General features: G+C 40.6%; 1 protein-coding gene across 10 annotated transcripts in view; it reads left to right on the forward strand.

Moving 5' to 3' along the window:
• The window catches only part of CDKAL1 (CDK5 regulatory subunit associated protein 1 like 1), a 658,999-nt gene that overhangs the window by 625,502 nt on the left and 9,219 nt on the right, over positions 1-24,278 (forward strand). Inside the window, exon 16 of one of the 10 annotated variants that reach the window (XM_021099785.1) lies at positions 11,620-11,667. The exons of the other annotated variants lie outside the window; for them this stretch is intronic. Coding sequence (XP_020955444.1) covers positions 11,620-11,652 — 33 coding nt within the window. The 3' untranslated portion in view covers positions 11,653-11,667. Of the gene's footprint in view, positions 1-11,619; positions 11,668-24,278 lie in introns of those variants that run through there. 10 annotated transcript variants of the gene reach the window in all.

Below are 24,278 nucleotides of genomic sequence, written 5' to 3' on the forward strand. Positions count from 1 at the left end.
AAACCCTGCCAAGGGTGTCATTCTGCTCAACCAGGAGCGAACTCTCGGACCTGATAAGCGTGACCATTGATGTTTGCTGTTGTTTAGAAAAAAAATCATACATCCTACTTGGGGGATTCGGATGGATGGCCAGGAAAGAACAATGCAATCCAAAGCTTAAATCGTATTGCTAAAGATTTGGCTTTTGATATGTTAATCCTTCAGAAATTTTTTAAGGAAGTACCTTTTTTTTACAAAAAAAATTATGTTTTTCCTCATGGTATGTTTTATATGGTTGATTTTATTTATTTTATTTATTTTTTTTTTTGTCTTTTTTATGTCTTTTCTAGGGCTGCACTCATGGCACATGGAGGTTCCCAGGCTAGGGGGTCTAATCGGAGCTGTAGCCGCCAGCCTACACCACAGCCACAGCAACACGGGATGTGAGCCGCGTCTGCATCCTACACCACAGTTCACAGCAACGCTGGATCCTTAACCCACTGAGCAAGGCCAGGGATCAAACCCACAACTTCACGGTTCCTAGTCGGATTTGTTAACCACTGAGCCACGACAGGAACTCCTATAAGATTGATTTTAAATTGCCACTGTGAAAAGGATATTACAACAAATGGCAGTGGTGGGCAAACTATTATTTCAAAGATCCTGCCTGGAAGTTCCCATCATGGCTCAACGGAAAACCAGTCTAACTAGTATTCATGAGGATGCAGCTTCAGTCCCTGGCCTTGCTCAGGGGGTTAAGGATCTGGCGTTGCTGTGAACTGTGGTGTAGGTCACAGATGTGGCTTGGATCCCACTGTTGCTGTGGCTGTGGTTTAGGCAGCTGCAGCTCTCGTTTGACCCCTAGCCTGGGAACTTCCATGTGCCGCAGGTGTGGCCCTAAAAAGCAAAAAAAAAAAAAAAAAAAAAAAAATCCTGCTTGATTTAATTCCTTCATATATGCCTATCGAAAAAGATGGTGCATTAAAACTTCCCATTAATAAAATGTAAGTAAGGCAAGCAGTCCCCCCTCCCTAGTTCCTTAACTGTAATGTTATTTTCTAAAAGGGCAAAGCCCATTTAAACTCTCTGGAGCAGCTCGTTCCATTCTCCTCTGCCTCCCTCCAGCCTGGGAAATGGTGCCATCAGTTCTGCCACCCACCCTCCTCTGAGCCAGGATGACCCCAAAGGCCTCGGTGAGATGAGGATAAAGGTCAGTTGACTGCTGCCCCTTCCAGGCCTCTAGGAATGATAGTCTGATCGGGTGCATGAGGCCAAAGGGTTAGGGATATTGATTGGGGCATTTACATTAACAGAAACATCAGGCAAGTCCTTTATCACCATTCGTGACTTCATATAAATTAATGAACATAGCTTGACGCTTCATTATTTGTCAGCTTTTAGATATATGCCAAACTCAGGGTCAAATAGCCTTCTTGAATGAATTTGTCTAGGGTTCCAAATGTTTCTGCTGACGATATGAACCAAAATAAGGAGGAGGAGAACAGCTTCCATTTTTAGAGGATTTAGGAGTAGATGGTAGAGGTTATTACAATTGTGTCACAGTCGTTTTGAGCTCTTTGAGCATCCATAAAGGGGCTGGAACTCTTCAGTGACAAAATGAGCTTACCTCTGGATGAAGTGTGACCCTGGGGTCAGATAGACGTGAGTTTGCGCCTGGACTTGCCAGTTTACCCTGGCATGTGACTCCTCTGAGCTCAGTTTAGTCTGTGAAATGGGAATAATGATGGCTGTTTCTAAGGGCTTGTGAAAGGCATCCATTCAATAGTGCACAGAAACCTAATACTGTTCTTGAGATATAGTAAATAGTTACTAAGTAATTTTCCCTTTCCCCCCAAATGTAGCTGCCTCTAGAAAGAGCAGATTCTGAAGGTGACCATGGTCCTAGCAAGCTTGGTTTTGTTTACTATTAAACATGACCCTGCAGTGCACAGTGTGTTGGAGTGAGAGGTGAATTTCTTCTAGGATAATCTATTCAGTGTCACGGAAACCAATCCCATCAGAATTTCCATCTCCTTAAATTTTCTTGGCTTTTTCTGAGGTTTTCTAGAGTAATAACCTCCTCCCACATGCTTTGTAAAGAAATCCAGAGAGGCAAAAGCATCCAAAGCAAAATATTGTTTAAAAAGTTATTCTCTATAGTGAGTGTATTTCCTTAATTGAGAGTTGCGTGGTTATTCTTTAAGTCTTAAATGTCCCTCTAGGCACTGTTGTCCTCTCCTTTTTGGGTCACCCTGGTGAGTGATGGAAGAAGAAGCTGGGTGTGGTTATGAGATCCCATGCAGGATTCTGGCATTTACAGTACCAGACTCTGTGACATTTTTGCGTCTCTGAGGTTCCCTGAACCGCATTGTCTCTAAGACTCTGTGATTGAACTATTTCAGTCACAAAAATGGGTTGAATGCCCACCCAATGGCAGGACTTTGAATTCTATAAATATTCGTAGCAATCAGACCTCGTTATTTTCAAATAATAATAGTCCCATCAATGCCCACAGTATGGTAGGAAAAGAAAGCTGAAGTCGAAAGGTCCCTGCCTGTGCTTTTAAGAAATTGTATCCTCATAAAAACAGCATATAGTAACATCCTTTAATGATTACTACTACTCCTCTTTTTATTTTGGTTAGAGGAATGGCAGAAGAGAAGAAGGGGAAAATGAGATAGAATTGGTCTGATTATTTTTTGGGAAGATGGGCACCAAACGCCAGCTCTAACCTAACAGGGAGCATTTTTGAATAAGTGTCATGTAAGGATAATTAATTTGAGAAAAAGGTTATGTAAGAATTATCCAGTGGAAGGCGTCATAGAGTTCAAAGGGAAAAATATAAGTCAAAGGATGGATCAGGCGCTTTTCTATGGAAACTGTCAGGGGACCTTGTTCTCAGGAGAAAGACGAAGTGGGAGGAAGCAGGGGGACACATACATTTTCATAGATGCTCCAGGATAATTTTCTCAAGTGTGGTCCCCAGACTTGCAGCATCAGCACTAGATGGGAACTTTTAAAATGCACAATCCTCGGGCCCCAACCCTGGCCTGAGCCAGAAACTCGGGGAGAGGGACCCGGTCGTCTGTCTTGTAACACGCCCTCCAGATAACACTACTGCACAATCAAGTTTGAGAACAGTTCTTCGAGGAAAATTCTTCTCAAGTGGGGAGGAGTGTTTGATATTTGTAAAAGCAGTTTTGTTTAGTGGAAGGAGCCAAAAAAATAGGAACTTTGGAAAATCAGTCTTAAGATATTAAGAGCACGATATTTTTACCATGTTCTCTCGTGGAACCTAAATCTGTGGTAACATATCCAATTTAATGTGATGATCTTTTTATGTAATTGACGTTTCCTTGGAAAATTGCTGTACTGTTCTGGCATTCCATCCGAAGAAAACCTTTGGGTAAACAGGACTTAAGAGTCACCTGGACTGAAATCCATGACTCTTTGATAATATGAAAAATTTGTCATCAAAGAGTGGGATCAAAAAGCTATTCTGTTTTAACTCTATTCTGGAAAATTTCTATTATAGAAAATTTCAAGCACATACAAACAAAGAGAAAGATATAATTACCCCACAGACCTGTCGCCCACCTTTAATGGTTATCTCATCAGGACTCTTTATTCTCACTGCCCTCTGATTCTTTTGAAGAAAATCGCACGTATCATTTCATTTCATTGAGGTATATATCAGAAGACATCTCTAAGACTTCTTCTTCTTCTTCTTCTTTTTTTTTTTTTTTTTTTTTTTTTTTTGTCTTTTTAGGGCTGCACCTGTGGCATATGGAAATTCCCAGGCTAGGGGTCCAATCAGACATGCAGCCTCTGGCCTATGCCACAGCCCAGCAATACCAGATCCGAGCTGCATCTGCGATCTACACCACAGCTCACGGCAATGCTGGATCCTTAACCCACTAAGCAAGGCCAGGGGTCGAACCTGCGTCCTTATGAATGCTAGTCAGATTCATTCCCATCGAGCCGTGATGGGAACTCCTCTAAGACTTCTTTTAAAAACAGAATCACAATGTAGCATTACATCTAAAAATAATTACATTAATTCTTTATCCAATAAAATATCAACTCAGTGTTCCAATTTTGCAGTTTTTGAACAGCTTGTCTGAATCGAGGGCAAATACCGTCAGCGCATTGCAATGAGTTAGTATATCTTGTAAGTCATTTTTAATCTGTAGGTGCTCCCATTTCTCTCTTTTTTCTCTTTTTGTATTGCAGTTTATTTGTAGAAGCAACGGGGGTGTTTGTCCGGCAGCATTTCCCATAGTCTGGAATTTGCTAATCGCATCCTCAGATAGAATTTAACAGGCTTCTCTGTTCCCCTATTGTTTTTTAAATTGGTAGTTAGATTTAGAGGCTTAATCAGACTCAGGTTTGAGTTTTTGACAAGATTTCTTCATGTGATGCTATGCTTCCATGATGAGGCACAGGATACCTTGTTGTCTCTATGTGTCCGTGATTGAGGAGCACGGTCTAGATTCCTTGAGTCCCCAGGGGTTTCAAAATTGTGGCATTCTAATTCTGTCTTTCCTTCCTCATTGATTAGCTAAAATCACTTCCACAAAGAGAAACTTTGTCTTATTCCTTTTTGTTTACCCCGAAGTACCCTTCAGACAATAAAGGTGAGATAAAGGCTTGATGCCAATTTCGAGTTGATTCTGATTTTTTTTTTTTTTTTTTTTTTTTTTTTGTCTTTTTGCCATTTCTTGGGCCGCTCCCGAGGCATATGGAGGTTCCCAGGCCAGGGGTCGAGTTGATTCTGTAACATCTTCCAAAGGTAAACCATTGAGGATTTTTTTGAAAATAGGATTATAAACTCATGAATTTTGCATATTTGATGTGGTTTTGTCCACTACAGTTATTTTACTTAATTGGTGCTCATATGGTTGCATTTTTGGAGAGTTGGAAGCTCTTCAAATGGGCTCCTCAGGCCTTTTGATGTAACTCCTGAGTCTTTGAGAGTTTCTTTGCTTTTTGATACAACAGCATGTTCTAGGCTCACTTTGGACATTCCCTGCTCCAGACCTAGAACCAGCCATGTCTCTAAGGAGCCTTGGTTTCTTTTTAGCAGTGATATTTAGAGACTACAGTGTGGGCTATTTAATTGGTCATTGTTTTTATACCTTTAAGTAGGTGGAACAAGAAAATCCTTTTTCTTCTTCTTTCCCCCCCCCCCCAGTTGATACTAATGGTCTCATCCAGATCAAATTTCTGAAATATTCTGTCTTGCATCTATAACTTCTTTATTCCATATCAGTTCACAGTAACACAACGTAATTATTCATTTGATTTATCCTGTAATACTCATGTAAGTAATAAAAACCATACCAACACTAGCACTAACAATTGACTACTGAAAACAGTTTAAGTGGTGATAGTGGTGGTGGTGCTTTTGCACTTGTTTTGTTCTTAGGATATATCCCACTAGAGATGTACAGGCAAATAATGGCTTTTATGTCCCCTGAAATTAAGAGTTCCCACTGTGGCACAGTGGGTTAAGAATCCAACTGCATAGGTCACAGTTATGTCTCAGATTAGGTCCCTGGCCTGGGAACTTCCATATGCTGCAGGTGCAGCCATAAATAAGTAAATCAATTCTCCTGAAATAATTCTTCTTCATATAGTTATACCAACAACCAATAGACAAGTAGGAATGTTTGTTTTCACCTTTTCTGAATTTGTTGAATTTAATGTTGTTTCATTCATACGTAAAATATTTTGCAAAGTCAAGTATGTCCTGAGAAGTCCACCTTCTGCTTCCTCCATTTCCTTTCTTAACTATTTAAAGAACTGGTTTTGTTTGTTTTAGTTTTCCATTTACTCTTCCAATGGTTTGTCTTAATAATATAGACATATAGGGTACATATTTTTTATCACCTTCTTCTTAGATAAATGGTTGATACTTTTGCTATTTTCATTTAGCAGTGTATCTTGATGGTTACTGCCAAGTGGTATGTAGAAATTCAGTGAATTTTCTAATGATTTTTCTTAGGCTTTTAAACAAAACACATGAACATCTATATTGCTATAGCATCTGAATTGAATAATATTACCCCATATGAAACCCAACACCCTTTTGGTTAAAGAAAAGACTAGCAGAATTACTTTAAAGAGACAACTGGCTTCTAGGCCTGCAGGAGTTGATTGCAGCCTGATGGAAGGCATTTAAGTGTCCAGAGAAACAATTGGCCAGAGGGTAGAAGAGGTCAGACAGGCAAGCAAAACAAAGAAGGTCCAGAGCCAACATTGGCAGCAAACACCTGTGTCCCAGAAGAGAGGCTGCTTGGCCAATGGACTTCAGAACGTCTGAAACCCATTCCTAGTTAGAAATGAATGCATCTAGTTACTTTTGCCAGGCATCATTATACATTTGATTCATTTACTTTGCTTTGTTGAGTCCATGATTACCAGGCCACCCTGTGAATATTGTGTGCTTTCCTATGAAAATCTCCCTTCCTGCAGGAAAAAAATAGATTTGTTCAGCCCTCTATGAATGTGCTATTCATAAATTGGCATTCTAGTTTCCTACACTGGTCTCCTGTGTCTCATCCACATGGTCTTCTGTGGATGCTGAGCATTTCAGTTTCTGAATTTTCCAGGCTGTGAGCCAAACCCTGGGCCATGTTAAACCCCCCAAGATAACAGATGCCATCCCACGTGGTCTCTGGAGATATCACAAGGGATTTTTCCTCCCTCGGTACCCACTCTGCATTGCCCTTGGCTAAATGCTCCATGCCTGCTGCTGTGATGCAAAGCCAATATTTATGGAGTATTTATTATGTCCCAAGTACTGTATCTTACCTGTATTCACTCATATCATCCTCATAATGTTGTGAAGCAAGTGCTGTTCTTTATCCCTGTTTTAGAGAGAATCATCAGTAACTCAACAAATAACTTATCCAGAGTCACAAAATTAGAAGATGGGAGAGGCAAATCAGGATTTATACCCTGGTCTTACTTATTTTCAATCTGTGTTTTTCTTTTTGAATTGTGGTAAAATACATAATAACATAAATTTTATTTTTTTATTTTCCTTTTTTATAATGATTTTTATTTTTTCCATTATAGCTGGTTTACAGTGTTCCAGAATATTCTGCTATACAGCAAGGTGACCCAGTCACACAAACATGTATACATTCTTTTTTCTCACATTACATGCTCCATCATAAGTGACTAGATATTGTTCCCAGTGCCATACAGCAGGATCTCATTGCTTATTTATTCCAAAAGCAATAGTTTGCGTCTATTAACCCCAAATTCCCAGTCCATCCCACTCCCTTCCCCTCCCCCTTGGCAACCACAAGTCTCTTCTCCATGTCCATGATTTTCTTTTCTGTGTAAAGGTTCATTTGTGCTGTGTATTAGATTCCAGACACAAGTGATATCATACGGTATTTGTCTTTCTCTTTCTGATTTACTCCACTTGGTATGAGCGTCTCTGGTTCCATCCATGTTGCTGCAAATGGCATTATTTTGTTCTTTTTTTTTTTTTTTTTTTTTTGTATTCCATTGTGTATATATACCACATATTCTTAATCCAATCATCTGTTGATGGACATTTGGGTTGTTTCCATGTCTTGGCTATTGTGAATAGCGCTGCAATTTACATGTGGGTGCATGTGTCTTTTTCAAGGAAAGTTTTGTCTGGATATATACCCAAGAATGGGATTGCTAGATCATATGGTAGTTCTATGTATAGATTTCTAAGGTACCTCCAAACTGTTTTCCATAGTGGTTGTACCAATTTACATTCCCACCAACAGTGCAGGAAGTTTCCCATTTCTCTAAGTTATTTGTGGACTTATTAATGATGGCCATTCTGACTACTGTGAGGTGGTACTTCATAGTAGTTTTGATTTGCATTTCTCTAATAATCAGTGATGTTGAGCATTTTCTCATGTGCTTAATGGCCATCTGTATAATCTTCTTTGGAGAAATATCTCTTCAGTTTCTTTTGCCCATTTTCCATTGGGTTGTTGGCTTTTTTGCTGTTGAATTGTACAAGTTGTTTGTATATTTTGTTGTGACCCATGCAGGAAGTCCATACAAGTTTTTGTTGTTGTTGTTGTTGTTGCTGTTGTTGTCTTTTTGCCTTTTCTAGGGCCGCCTCCTCAGCATATGGAGGTTCCCAGGCTAGAGGTCGAATTGGAGCTATACCTGCCGGCCTACACCAGGGCCACAGCAGGACGGAATCCGAGCCACGTCATTGACCTACAGACACAGCTCACGGCAATGCCAGATCCTTAACCCACTGAGCTAGGCCAGGGATCAAACCCGTAAGTAAAGGTTCCTAGTCGGATTTGTTAACCACTGAGCCATGAGAGAAACTCCCATATAAGTTGTTCGTATGTTTTAGAGGTTAAGCCATTGTCAGTTGCATCATTTGAAACTATTTTCTCCCATTCTGTAAGTTGTCTTTTTGGTTTTTGATTTTTTTTTTTAATGGTTTTCTTTACTGTGCAAAATCTTGTCAGTTTGATTAGGTCCTATTGGTTTATTTTTGCTTTTATTTCTGTTGCTTTGGGAAACTGACCTGAGAAAACATTTGTAAGGTTGATATCGGAGAATGTTTTGCCCATGTTCTCTTCTAGGAGTTTGATGGTGTCTTGTCTTACATTTATGTATTTTAGCCATTTTGAGTTTATTTTTGTGCATGGTGTGAGGGTGAGTTCCAGCTTCATTGATTTGCATGCATCTGTCCAGTTTTCCTAGCAACACTTGCTGAGAAGACTGTCTTTTTCCCATTTTATATTTGTGCCTCCTTTGTGGAAGATTAATTGACCGTAGGTGTCTGGGTTTATTTCTGGGTTCTCTATTCTGTTCCATTGGTCAGTCTGTCTGTGTGTTTTGGTACCAGTACCACACTGTCTTGATTACAGTGGCTTTGTAATACTGCCTGAAGTCTGGGAGAGTTATGTCTCCTGCTTGGTTTTTGATCCTCAGGATTGCTTTGGCAATTCTGGGTCTTTTGTGGTTTCACATAAATTTTTGGATTGTTTGTTCCAGTTCTGTGAAAAATTTAATGGGTAATTTGATAGGGATTGCATTGAATCTATAGATTCCTTTGGATAGTATGGCCATTTTTACAGTATTAATTTTTCCAATCCAGGAGCATGGAATATCTTTCCATTTCTTTGAATCCTCTTTAATTTCCTTGATGAATGTTTTATAGTTCTCAGCATATAAGTCTTTCACCTCCTTGGTCAGGTGTATTCCCAGGTGATTTTTGGGGGGTGCAATTTTAATGTATTTTTGTATTCCTTTTCTAATGTTTCATTGCTAGTATACAGAAATGCAACTGATTTCTGAATGTTAATCTTATATCCTGCTACTTTGCTGAATTTGTTGATCCATTTGAGTAGTTTTTGGGTTGAGTCCCTAGGGTTTTCTCTATATAGTATCATGTCATCTGCATACAGTGAAAATTTTACCTCTTCTCCTCCAATTTGGATGCCTTTTATTTCTTTTGTTTGTCTGATTGCTGTGGTAAGAACTTCCAATACTATGTTGAATAAAAGTGGTGAGAGTGGGCATCCTTGTCTTGTTTCAGATTTTAGTGAGAAAGCTTTCACCTTTTCTCCATTGAGTATTGTATTTGCTGTGGGTTTGTTGTAAATGGCTTTTATTAAATTAAGGTATGTTCCCTCTACCCACTTTGGTAAGAGTTTTTATGATGAATGGATGTTGGACTTTGTCAAATGCTTTTTCTGCATCTATTGAGATGATCATGTGGTTTTTGACTTTTCATTTGCTGACGTAGTGTATGATGTTGATTGATTTGCATATGTTGAACTATCCTTGTGAACCTGGGGTTCACTTGGTCGTGGTCTATGATCTTTTTTATATCACAACGCATACTGCAGAAATACAAAAAAACCATAAGAGAATACTGTCAACAACCTATGTGCCAACAAATATGACAACCTAGAAGAAATGGACAACTTTCTAGAGACTTACAGCCTGCTAAAACTGAATCAAGAAGAAACAGATCAACTGAACTGACCAATCACTAGAAATGAAATTGAATATGTAATAAAAACACTCCCTATAAATAAAAGTCCAGGACCAGATAGCTTCACAGGTGAATTCTACCAAACAAACGAAGAGGAAGTTATAACCATCCTCCTTAAACTTTTCCAAAAGGTTCAAGGAGAAGGAACACTCCCAAAGACTTCCATGATGCTACCATCACCCTAATATCAAAACCAGACAAAGATATTACCAAAAAAGAAAACTATAGGCCAATATCTTTGATGAATATAGATGTAAAAATTCTCAACAAGATTTTAGCCAACCGAATCCAATAACATAAATGTTAACATCTTAACCACTTTTGGGTATACATTCATAATGTTGTTCAGCACATCTTCAGAACTCATTCCATCTTGCAAAACTGAAAGTCTGTACTCATTGAACAACTCCCTATTTGCCCCTGCCCTCTGCCCCTGGCAACAACTTTTCTGTCTCTGAACTCATATAAGAGCCATCATAACAGCATTTGTCTTTTTGTGCCTGGTTGATTTCACTTGGCATAATGTCCTAAGTGTGTTAGAATTCCCTTCCTTTTGAAAGCTGCATAGTATTCCATTGTATATTTATATACCATTTTGTTTATCCATTCATCTATCAGTGGACACTTGGGTCATTTCCACCTTTCGGCTATTGTGAATAATGCTGCTATGAATTGGTTGTACAAATACCTCTTTGAGATGGATTTAAATTCTTTTGAGTATATAACCAAAAGTAGAACTGCTGGTGATCACATGGTAATTTTATTTTTTTTACTTTTTAGGAACTATCATACTATTTCCCACAGTATCTGTACCATTTTTAATTCCCAGTGCACAGGCATTCCTGTTACTCCGCATCCTCACCAGTGCTTACAGTTTTCTGGGTTTTTTGTAGCAGCCATCCTGATGGGTGTGAGGTCACGTCTGGGTTTTAATCCCCGGCCTGTGCTTCTTTTCCCTTTTGAGTTGTAGGACTCTTATTTGATAACTTCTGGGCAGTGGTTTCCTTTTATATGCCAGAGTGAGCTTACACTGGGTACCAAAAAAGAGAGAGGAAAAGAAAATGATGAGAAAATGGACAGTATTCATCACCTTTTCTGTGTTCTGTTAAAAGTGGTATTCACGTGGTGCGTCTGCCTCAGGAATACAAGAGAAAAGGAGCACTGCTGCTGCTGGATAAAGGCCGACCAGGCTTACCTCTGATGTTCCTTCTCCTTTCATGGCCCATCATGTAACAAATCGCTTGCGTCCTCTCATTTCTAAGATCGATGCTTAAGAAGTCAGAGCAATTTTGTGCCTGGCAAAAGAGAGAAAAGAAGAAAATTCTCTTCTAATTCTAAACTTAAACGTAGTCAGTTTTATCCCAAAGTATTTCTTTTTTTAGGTTTGTTCCTAGTCATAAAGAATCGCTTTAAAGAAAGAAGAGGCAGGGTGGCTTTGTGAAAAGAGCTCGAGATTTGGCGTCTCAAATGATAATTCCTGTGGTGTTGTTCACACACTTCCTTACAAATCCCTTTCTTCATTTGCAAAATGGAGGTAACTGATTGGCAGAATGCTGTTAGATTATTTGGACAATGTGTCCAGGGCATAGTAGGTATGTTAGTATTTGATAAAGGAATTCAGTAAGTCTACCTTTAAAAATCAGTGATTTTACTGACTCTATTTTAATATTTTTACTTTAATTTTCTAAGAAATACTTTGCTTCCATTGGTCTTCTCCATGCAGCATAAAATAGCAAATAAGAAGATGAATTCTGGATTCTGATTACCTGCCTTTGAATCCTTGTTTCACCATAAGAAATAGACCTTGGGCAAGTTACTCTACCCCTCTCCACCTCAGTTTTCTCCTCTGGAAAGGAGGGATAATAATAGCACCCACTTCACAGCATTTATGTGGCAATGGCTTAGCAATCCATAAATGTTGGCTACTGTTCCAATAAATTTAGGTATGGATAATTAATAATAATTATTATTATTAATTTGTGGTACAAACTAAGGCATTATTTTACTTTAAGCAATGAAGATAAAAATCGCAGTCTTTTATCATTTCAGATGTTGTAAATGTCAGCCATTGATTTCCTGCAAAATGGCAAATGAAACCAGATCTATTTAGGAATTCCTCCACACAGTGAGAATGATAAATTGACAGAAAGAGGCTCAGTAACAATCATACAGCACTGGCTGCTCTTACTGACAGGCATTTCTTCCTCTTACTCCCTAAGCCCCTTTGTAAGGGAGAATATTCTAGAACGGAGACCTGGCCCTACCCTGTTTCTCACAGGGGAAGGGAAGGCTGCCCCAGGGTCCCTGGTTGCCACCTGTTTCTCATCTGTTAGGACTTTGATCCTAATAATGGATTCACTTGAGCAGTTAGATAGCTCAGTACCCACACAGCCGACTGCACTTAGAAAGGAAGCAGAAGTTTTAAAGGGTGGCATGGTTTGCCTCATTACCAGACAAAAGGCCAGCAGGATACTCAGGTGTACTGAGTTTTATATACAAACTATACTATATTTGCAGAGCCTTGACCCTTAGAAAAAGCATCGTTAAAATACTTTCCTCTCCATCTAACATTCATTTCCAAAACCACTGAAGTGAAAGGGTCTATTAGTTCAGAGCCAGATTTGAAAGCTCATGAAAACTGCATTCATGAGGTTAAGAAATGGCTTAATAATTAAGTTAAAACAGTTGAAAGTGGATCTAATTTCAAACAGATCAGCTAACCGTGTTAGAAGCAAATGAGGGTGTGTTCCTTCCTATTTTTCCTTCCACCCCCAAGATACTGGCTCTAATCCCAAGCAGTTTTTCTAGAGTCTTTTTTTCCTTTTTAACTTTATATAAAATTGAATTCTTCATTGCTCATATGTTAAATCAGTGTCACAATTAAAACCATAGCGCATTTAATATTTAATCCATTTCTTCCTTTCATATGGCATCTAATTAGTTTCATTTGCAGATCCATTAGGACATATTTGGGTTTCACAGTCTAGATATTTAGCTTTTATTCTGTGCTCCTGAGCTGTATTTCATTGGTCATTGCAGCTAAACTCATATGATTATGTCCATTCAAAATGTATTTAGTATGTTTGCAATACCTTCCATGCACCAATTTGAGTACCATCCAAAGTATCATCAGAGTGAGCTAATGCTAAACAATTAGCTTTCATTTCATTTGCATCACTAATTGTGCAATCAGTGATGATAATTTTCCTCCTCCTGAGGCTTGGCACTAGGGCATGGTGAGGAGAATTGCATGCAAAGAGGAATTACTTGTGCCTCAATAATAATAATAATAGCTGCTGTTTAGTGAGCCACTACTATATGCTTGAGGTTGAGGCTTATACCTGTATCACCTCCATTTATTACTCCAGCCTTGGTTAGAACACCTAGAACATATGAAGTGTTTTTTGCACAGCCTTAAGCACCCACAAAGAGTATCATGGGATGTGGTGGGCAGGTGCTTTCCCTTCCTTTGCATCCTTTGCCCACATTTGGGGAAGGGGGTAGAAGGAGCAGTGAGCTTGAGGCAAAGGAACAGGCAAATCCCCAGAGCAAGGAAGGGCTGAGCGCAAGAGAAAAGAACCAGCCCTAAGAGCCTGAATTGCTCACACATTGCTCACAGGGAATGCCTGGCTTCTGAGGATATATTTTAGCACTTATTGCACATAATATCATCTAAGCCCTGCACTAAATATTGGAGATAGAAACAATGAATGTGGTCCTGGCCTTTGAGGCGATTTTAGTTGAGATGTTCTTGGAATACCGCTATTCTGTCTTTGCTGGAAGGGGTTGGGGTGAGAGAGAGGTGCACCAGCTGCCTTATGTGACATAATTGCTCTTCTGATTAAAGTTTTATGGATGATTCTCACCAAACCAAAGGTGTCCAGAACTGCTCTTTAGTACTTTCGTTTTGTCTCCATTACTTTTTTTTTTTCTTTTTTTGTCTTTTGCCTTTTTAGGGCCACACTCATGGCATAGGGAGGTTCCCAGGCTGGGGGTCTATTCGCAGTAACAGCTTCCCGCCTACAGCACAGCCACAGCAACACCAGATCCCAGCCGTGTCTTCGACCTACACCTCACCTCACAGCAACACTGGATCCTTAACCCACTGCGTAAGGCCAGTGATTGAACCCATGACCTCATGGTTCCTAATAGGATTCATTTCCGCTGCTCCACAGCAGGAACTCCTACTTTTTTTTTCAAATGTCTTTCTCTTTTGACTCTTAGGCAACAAGGATCAATGCCAAGTATGATCATATGTCTCAGTCTCTCTGGGACAGTCCAGGTTTGTACCTGTTGTCCTGGTGTCATTAATAATAATACTTCTCCAGAGTATCCTGGTTTGGATGATAAATTACATGGTCATCCAATCCATTCCTAAAGTGGACCCGGCACTATGCCAGGTACTGCTTGGGATACAGAAGTCTAAGATATGATCTTTGTCTTCGAGAAGATGGAAGTATAGTTGGGAAGAGAAGGTAGGTGTTGTAAAACAAAATCTGTAATATATAAAGTGCTAATTGAATGGCATCCTATCATCAGAGCTTGGAAGATAGAAGAGCTCTGTAGATGTGAGGTGTCAGGGAATGTATGGATCAGGCTTCTTTGGAGGCAACAGAAGACAGTGTAAACAGATGGGGGTTTGTAAAGGAATACCAAATCGTCCCCAGAATTATTTGGAAGGGCTGGAGAAGCAGACCCTTTATTGAGTTTTCCAGAAATAACACCCACACCACACAGAAGCTGCTGGTAAGAGATGTTACCTCTGCCCCTCCTGCCCTAGCAAGGCAGAGATCCCACGCCCGGCTTGCTTCCTTATGATGGCTTATTTCACCATCCATGTCTCAGACACATTGCATCACAGTGTGGAACCCTGGCTCCCAAGTTTGCACCCTACGGACAAAGGAAGATGGGAACTGGTTCTTGAAATCTTTATCAATAAGGTGGAATTTGCCACCTGGAGTCTTTAGTGTGAAGAGGGTATTCACACAGGTATTCACCCCCCACCCCCATAGGGGGGTTTCCTGGATGTGTTGGGATTAGAACTGGACTTTGAAGGTGAGAAGGACTTAATCAGGCAAGCAAAGAAAAAAAAAATTTCCTAATGTGACAGGAATATGAGTCAACTGGCAGAATGCACAAGAATAAATCCGGCTTTCTTTGGGCATCCTTAAGCAGATGTGGGCAGTTGGGAGGAAGCATAAAATATTGTTCCTTGTGAAGAGTGGGCCCTTTGGGCTTTGAAGTCGAATAAAAGGACTTAACACCTGACACATTAGACAGTAAAGCACATGTATTTGTCCATGTTTACTTAGGCTGCATTGCAGTCATGAATTAACCTTGGAATATCAGGCTTAACACAGGAAAGGTTTACTTCCTGCTCACACTACAATGCATCTAGTACTATTTAGTGAACAATCTGGAATCATGGTTTTTCTGCTCCACACAGGCACTCAGGGACCCAGGTTGACAGTGTAGAAAACCAGACTCTTCCCTGCCTCAGCGCAGGAGTGCCATATTTATGTCTTTCAGCCAGAAGTATTCACACATCCCCACCCAACCTCAATAGTTTGGGAAGTACATACTTCCGTATAAATAAGAAGGAGAAGATAGGGATAAATAATAAAAGTTTCCACCATGCATGATGGAAAGTTTTTGAGCATGAGCAGAATAGACAAAGTAGCCTGTGTGAGCAGAAGTTCACAAGAGCAGAGCCACCCTGTCTATTCTGGTCACCACCAGCTTCAGGCCGTAGCACAGAGTCTGGCTCAGAGTTGGTGCTCAGTACATGTTTATTGAATGAACTTGGCTTTCACTGACATGCAAGGTGGAATGGATGGTTTCTTGACTAGAGGCAGGGAGGTTGACAGTATAAACTAGATTGATATATCAACAAAGGACATTAGTGTATTCTTCAAAAGCTAAAAAAATCACAATCAAGCCACCCAACCTGCTCTTTGAAGTTATTTGACGTCTTGATAAGCAAATTGCAAAAGCCCCTTTTTAAACTGATGGTAATCTTGCAAATTTAAATTCTTTTCATGGTAACTGTGAGAATGGGTACTTTAGAGCCAGGCATGCTTCTAACATTAAATTTTTGTTTTCTTTCCTTTTACTTTCTAATGATGAGAGTGACAGCCTATTTCTTCTGTCATGTTCAGAGTTCTGACTTTGAATTGTGCCTAAAATAATAGAACCATGAATATCTTTGTTTTCTAACATAGTTTGCAATGTTTTAAATTTAAAGCACTTTGGAAAAAGAAATTTTCTGCTGTCCTTCAGTCTTCCCAATGCCATTCTGTGAAATTACTGAGAAATATAAATATACAAGCCATGTGGCAAGTTGACAGTTACCTGGTAGGAAGTCGACCTGTAAAAATAGGATCTGGTAACCTCCAGATTTGCCACCACTTGAGAAAGAAGTCCGAAGACAGCAAAAGCAAAAAACCATTGCAGATTTACATTATTAAGGTCAGCATTTTCCTTCTAGAGGGACCTGACTCCCAGGGCTTCTTTCTTGGCAATATTCATTTCAAAAGAATAGAATATCCCTTAAGAACATAAAGTTTGGTGTCTTACTGGGTGAATTTGGAATTTTGGATCTATCTCTTAGCAACTGTGAGATCATTCGTTGGCTGGTCAGTTACCATCTCAGGGTATGTTTCTTCTTCTACACGTTGGGGACAATAGGATCTATTCCATAGGGTGGTTTTGACAGTGCAGTGAGGCAATGCAGAGGGAGCCCTCGGCAGTGCTGGCGCACAAGACGTGGTCCATGACTACGTGGTAGGAAGTTGGTGGCACTGTGAGTCAGTGAAGATATTGGGCCTAGTTAATCGAGATGCTAAGATCACCTCCATGGCATATTTTCCTTGAGATGAGGACTTGGTCATTAGTCTTTTCAGTCAGATTTATAACCAGTAATAGCATTATTTAAAGTACAGTTACCGGAGTTCCTGTCATGGCTCCGTGGAAACTGAGTAACATCCATGAGGACTCAGGTTCGATCCCTAGCCTCACTCAGTGGGTTAAGGATCCAGTGTTGCCATGAGCTGTGGTGTAGCTTGCAGGCGTGCTCAGATCTGGTGTTGCTGTCGCTGTGATGTAGGCCAGCAGCTACAGCTCCAGTTTGACCCCTAGCCTGGGAACCTCCATATGCCATGGGTGGGGCCCTGAAAAGACCAAAACAAAAATAAAGTACGGTTACCAAAATAAATAAGTACTTTGTGATTGTATTTCTAAGTTTCCCTTTTTCATTGACTTTGAGTGCTACTTCTTTTCTGCCATCCTTCAGCTGAGGTCACTTCCCCTGAACAGTCGCAAAGCATCCATGGTGTAGGATTAGTGTTATTTACAACATGCTTTTTCTTTTAAATATTCTTGTAGGAGGTGGTTTTCTCTGTACTATATAGTCTGAAAATAAACACAAACAATCTGCCTAATTGGTCTCCCTGTTTCTACCCTCCAGAAAAAATCAGATCATGTCTCTCTTGTGCTCCAAACCAGCTAGGGTTCCATATGACCCAGCATATGTACCCAACAGAATGAAAAGCAGGCGCTCAAATAGATACTTGCTCTATGGGTATGCCAGTGGTATTGCATACCAGTGTTCAGAGCAGCATTATTCGCAATAACCAAAAGCTGGAAACAACCCAAGTGTCCGTCAACAAATAAATGGATACACAGAACGTGTTTGATATGCTGATATATACATACAGTGGAACTTTGTTCAGCGGTACAAAGAAATGACGTTCTGATGGATGAATCTTAAAAACATGATGCTAAGAGAAATGTCAGGCACAAATGAATAAATATTATATGATTCCACTTATATGCAAGACCTAGAATAGGCAGATCTGTTGAGACAGAAAGTAGATTAGAGGTTTCAGGAGTTGGGGGTGGGGTGGGGGAATTATTTCTTAATGGTTACTGAGTTTCTGTTTGGAGTGATGAAAAAGTTTTAAAAAGAGACAGTGGCGGAGGTTCCCATTGTGGCTCAGTGGGTTAAGAACCCGACTAGTATCCATGAGGATGCCAGTTCAATCCCTGGCTTCACTCAGTGGGTTAAGGATCTGGCATTGCTGCAAGCTGAAGCATAGGTCACAGATGTTACTCAGATTCCGCATTGCTGTGGCTGTGGCTGTGGCGTAGGCTGGTAGCTGTAGCTCCAATTTGACCCCTAGCCTGAGAACTTCCATATGCCGCAGGTGCAGCCCTAAAAAGAACAAATAGACAGTGGTGATTGTTGTACAACATGGCAGATACAATTGACGCCACTTAACTGTACACTTAAAAATCATTACAGTGGTAATTTTTGCGTCATATATTTTTACGTCAGATTTTACATCATATATATAAAACACAATGGTAAAAAAATTTCTTTTAAAGTCTAGGGTTTCCCATCATACTCAGAGTGGAAGCAAAGTCCCTGTGGTGGCCTACGTGGCCTAGTGCCTTGTATCACCGCCAGTCCCCTGCCCCCATTGCCTCTCTGACACCCTCATCAACCCCTTTCCCCCAGGAACACACTCGGCCACTACACTGGCCTCCATGCTGCTCCGTGCATGTGAACACACCAGGTTTAATCCCTCAGGACAGCCTTTCCACGGGCTAGTCTCTGTACTGGGAACATGCTTCTCTTAGATGCCCACATGATGTGTCTGTCATCTCCTCCATCCAGGCCTCTGCTGAAGCAGCACCTTGTCCGTGAGGCCGTTCTGAGTAACCCTCTGTAACACAGCGACCCCACCCTCCATCACACCTAGGACCCCTTGTCTTTCCTCTGGTTTTCTCCATGGTACATCTCACCATCAGGCATACCAAAGATTTGTGTGTTTCTTAGTCTCCAGTTAATAAAATGGAAGCCCCATCCATGAGTGCTGGGAAGTTTTGCTCTGTTCTTAATGTCTGGAACAGTGTCTGGCATAGAGCAGACCCTGGGTGTCTCTCGAGTGAATGAATGAATGAATGAATATATCTGTGCAAGAGATATATGTGTATTCCACACTAAAAAGGGTTGCAGGACCAAATATCTGGTCATCCTATATATCAGTTAGCTCTTGTCACTGCAAATGCCCCATGACAACCACAGAACCTTGCTGGGGCTCAACTGGGCACACTCGCATGTGTGTGGTCAGCTGTGGGGTAGCTGAGCAGGTCCGCCGATCTAGATGGGGCTCCTCACTGACCTGTCTGGTACTTCGGCTGGCAGGTGGCCACAGCTGGGACTGCTTGGCTGAGTGAGCTCTGCTCCCTGTGGCTCATCCTCCCACAGGCTAACCAGGGCAAGTCCTCAGAGGAACAGGAATAGCAAACAGAAATGCACGAGTTGTTCAAGCCGTGGCACATGGCATGTTTGATGACATCCCACTGGCCAAAGTAAGTCACGTGGCCAAGACCAGGGAGAACAGAAGGCACAGAGCAGGGAGTTGCCGTCTTCACTCTGCCCCACATTCTGAAAGCCTGAGCTTTTTGGCTTGGGAGCTACACAGTTTTCCACTCTCTGTAGCCCCATAAAAATCACATCGTGCTTCAGCCTTAGGGCCAGTCATTCCTGCTCTGCAACTCATGTCTTGTTAGCTTTAAAAACAAACAAACAAACAACAACAACAAAACTCCTTGTTTTTCACATAAAGAATCCAAAATCTACAAGTTAGGAGTTACGGAACTTTCTCATGATCTACTATTTAAACACTTCGAGGGGTTGGTTCCCTGGTGGCTCAGTGGGTTAAGGATCCGGCAATGTCACTGCTGTGGCTCTGATCACTACTGTGGTGCGGATTCCCGGATCCTGGAACTGCCACATGCTGTGGGCATGGCCGGAAAAAATAAGCCACTCAGTTTATGGTGATTTGTTACAGAAGCAATAGAAAACTAATAGAGGGATTGACCTTATCCCATTGAATCCAAGTAAAAATTAAGAAGATATGTACTGGCAATGGAGGGGCTATTTGTGTCCCATTTATTCTCCACATTGGCCAGTAAATTTTTAAGTTGGGTGAACAGCTCAAGAATTAAGAAGTGGAAAAGGAGAATTATTAAAGGAGAAAAAGTACATTAGGAAGCATCGAAGGAAAGAAAGAGGTTGTTAGAGAAACAGTTTGAAGAGTTAATGTTCTCAGGAAGACTCAATCCTACTGCTTGAGCCCCTACATCCTGAGGCTATTTTCTATCTTTGCCCAAGGCTTTCCCCACCCCCACCTCTAGCCCAAACCCCACTAGAGCTTCTAACTCAACCACATAATCCATGACGGGGACTTGAGACTGGCATGTGCCTACAGTGGATTCTCTAGTCCGCATGATACACCCAGAAGTGGAAGTGCAGGTTGTCAGGTGTGCAGGTAATGCCCCACTTCCCCAAGGTGGTTATGTTAATTTATACCACCAGCAGCAGTGGTGCCAAAGGGGTCTGTTCCCTCCACATTCTCACCCGCACTTAATATCGGTAGGCTTTTAACTTTCTGTGAATTGGTGTCTGATTGTGTTTTTAACCTATATTTCTCTAATTATAAATGAGGTTGGCATTTGTTTGCTTGTTTGTTTATTGTCTTTTTAGGGCCACATCTGCAGCATATGGAAGTTCCCAGGCTAGGGGTCGAATTGGAGCTGTAACTGCCGGGCTATGCCACAGCCACAGCAACACAGGACCCAAGCCGCATCTGTGACCTACACCACGACAGCTCACAGCAAGGCTGGATCCTTAACCTGCTGAGCAAGGCCAGGGATTGAACTCATGTCCTCATGGATACTAGTCAGGTTCATTATTGCTGCAATGGGAACTCGCAGAGGTTGGCATTTTTGAATACATTTATTGGTTTCCTCTATATATCTATTCATATTTCCTCTTCAGTAAAGCATCTAGGTAAGTCTTTTGCCCATTTTCTTCTCTTGAATTGACACCTTCTTATTGTTCTCCAGGATTCCTTTATATAAAGTCAGCTATTTGCAAAGCAATTATCTTCTCACAGTTGGTGACTTGTCTCTTGACATGCCTTTAGAACTTGATGTATTTTTGTGACTTAAGAACTATTTCCCTACCTTATGGGTTAGAAAGGTTTTCTGCCCATATTGTCTTCCGATAATTTCCCACTTTTGTCTTTCCTGGGTAAGTACTGAGTCTACCTGGAATTGATTTTTTTTTTTTTTTTTAAGCATGGAAGGTAGGGGTCAAATTTCATTGTTTCAGGTATGAATAATCAATTGTTCAGGAAATGTTACTGAAGTCCATCTTTCATACTGGTCTGCAATGCCTCTGTTATAAATCATGTTTCCACATGTGTATAAATCAGTTTCTAGCCCTATTGTCTGGCATCTTTCCATATTAGTTATCTATTACTGTATAACAAATTACCACAAAATTTAGAGGTTTAAACAAATTACCAGAGCTTCTGTGGGTCCAAAATCTGACTCAATACCTGTTATAAGGCTGGACTCAGGACATGAGACAGATGTGTGGTCTCATTTGAAGGCTCAGCCGGGGTAGGAGCTGCTTCTAAGTTCTCTCATGTGGTGATGACAGGATTTGGTTTCTTATGGGTTGTTAGAGTGAGGTCTCAGTTCTTTGTCGACTCTTGCTCAGTTCCTTCTCGTGTGGGCTTCCGTATAGGGCCGCTCACAACGTGGCAGCTGACCTCCCTCAGAACAAGAAAACAGAGTGAGAAAGGTGGAAGCCACCGTTCTTTGAATCCTAATTTGAGAAGTCACATCCCATCATTTATGCTGAGTATAATTAATTAGAAGCAAGCCAGTAAGTACAGCCCCGAGTCCCGGGGAAGGTGTTGAAGGAGGATGTAAATACCAGAAGCAAGGATCATTGGGGGCCCTCTTAAAAGGCTGCCTGCCACGCTTTTATAGTGATATACATAATTAAATCTCTTAACAGTCACCTTCTCTCGGTTGTTTTAAGTGACTTTTGGTAGAATCAGTATTTTTTACTTTTTAAAACTATCCATATTCAGAATAGGAAGGATGAATGGGCATGCCTTGGAATGGATTTTCTGGAACAACTCATAACAGAACTTTGGAAGCGATAGGAAAATAGGCAGAGATGTGAACATTCTTCAGATCGCCAAGTTCAGCGTAATTACAGTAGGTGTGTACCATGTAATTTTTCTTAACTAGTTTATCTGAATTTTCCAAGCTAAATAGCCATCACCGTGATCTATAGAAAACGTTTTGCATGTTAGCTCATCATTTATGAGATTCTTTGAGAGAGAACAAAGCCCCTGCCATCACCTTTATTCACTGTATGCCATGCATGGAGCTCACTGATGCTACAACCATATTTCCAGTGTCACTGAAATGATACTTGGGATGAGAGCGTTGTATTGTAATAGCAGTTAACATCACCCATGGTTTTTGTTTGTTTGTTTAAAACACAAACATCTCCCAGCACGCTCTCATGGTTACCTATTTGGACAAAGCCCTTAGAAGTAATTATTTTGAGTTGAATTGATTAAAGATTAATCCAGCCAGTTGTTATGTCCATCAGCATCCTGGTTCACAGCTCCCTGAGTACACTCCATGGAATGAAGATAGATTCAGTTGCGCTTTAAGAGATGATCAGAAGGACTTTATCATCAGGGAAGCATTTCGACCCAGTTCACTTTCTCTCGCTTTAACTTCGCCACACCTGTGGAGCAGCTTTAATTTGTACTAATGCTTATTTCCAGCCAATAATTTGGAAGAGATGCGTTTAGATTTGTGCCGCTATCATAAATGTTGTGATCGCAGACGTCGTAGTTTTAAGTAAGCTTCTTGAGGGTTTGTGTGTGTGCGTGTGTGTGTGTGTGTGTGTGTGTGTGTGTGTGTGTGTGTGTGCGCGCGCGCATACACGGGTCTGTGGCTGATATTTAGTTAGCAGAAAAGAGAACTGAGAACTATTATTAATTCTGAATCTAATCCCTCCCTGCCTCCACCTCTTATTTTGGTAAGTGTAACAAGTTAAAAATTAGGGAAATGTAAGTTCATTTGAATGGATATTTGATGCTAAATTCAAGCAAGATTAGGGAAGCTAAGGAAGATGAAAGCATTCAGATGGAAGCCCACAATGGAGTGTTGCGAAGGCGTTGCAAAGACTAAGTAGTCACCTTTGTTTATCCCTTATTATCAGGGACTCAAGCAGCAGGGTGCATTAGAGATGCTTACAGTGGGAGGGGCTTCCTTACATTTATATTTTAGGGATAAAATGCAGTTATGGTAAAGATAGCTTTCTGATATGGAAGTAATTTTGAAGGCAGACTCCTCAGAATTGGGAGGTTTTGAGGTTCTTTTCCAATGGTATATTGTACTGCATTACATATGTTTTAATACCATTTCCTTGCATTGATAGCATATTCGATTTCAATAGGTTTTCGGCATAGGCCAAATGTTGAGGCTCAGCTGAAAAAAAAAGAAAAAAAAATTATTCCAAATCCTAATTTATCTTGAGTTACAAGCTATCAAACGATTTTTCCTTCATCCCTATGAACTTCCACTTCAAGCTGTAACAGTGCCTCTGAGCCATAAGAAAAATGTATACAAAAGAAATATTTTGAATTCATTCAAAGAAATTCAGAGCTTAAGAGCTGTTTTCATATCTCTTGAGTAGGATGAAATACGATCTTACAGAAAATAATGATTAGGTGATGGGCCGATGCCGAGCTTTGGTTTTTGACATGATTATCTATCTCTTTCTTCCATCCGGCACAGTTCATGTCAGAGGGTTAGGATCCCCGAGACTACGCAGGGCACATCAGCTCTATTCCTTTTGTGGACATCAAGCCAAAACTATTCAGGATATAATCTGAAATGTATTTGATCATATGGTAGATAGTTTAATAATTTATGTTTGGCCTGACTACAAAGCCTTGTGTTTGCTATCACCAAAATAAGACAGAAACGAATATTATAGTGATTTTTTTTGAATGTGTAAGTGTTTAAAACTTTTTCTTCACCATTTTAATGATCTGAGAGCAAGTACACCTTTGAGGTGAGAGGGGAGGGGGAAATTACACATGAATACTTTCTGATTTAGAATTGCTCATGCCCAGAAGTGGTACAGAAAGGCTGGCAGTACTGTGCTCTTGTCATGTCACTCTGTGACAGAGGTTTTATAATGTCAGTTTTCTCCCCAAATAAGTGGAAAGGTGCCGTTGATTCCAAATTTAACTTGTTGATCCTGTTACAAGATGAAGCTCCTGTAATGCTGGTGGACTGTACATATAGTGTTCTTTCCCAAGGCTGTAAGACCTAGAAAATACTCCCATTTTTGGTTTGAAGATAATGGGCGCTCCTA

Source organism: Sus scrofa, chromosome 7, assembly GCF_000003025.6.
Source record: "Sus scrofa isolate TJ Tabasco breed Duroc chromosome 7, Sscrofa11.1, whole genome shotgun sequence".
Classification (NCBI taxonomy): domain Eukaryota; kingdom Metazoa; phylum Chordata; class Mammalia; order Artiodactyla; family Suidae; genus Sus; species Sus scrofa.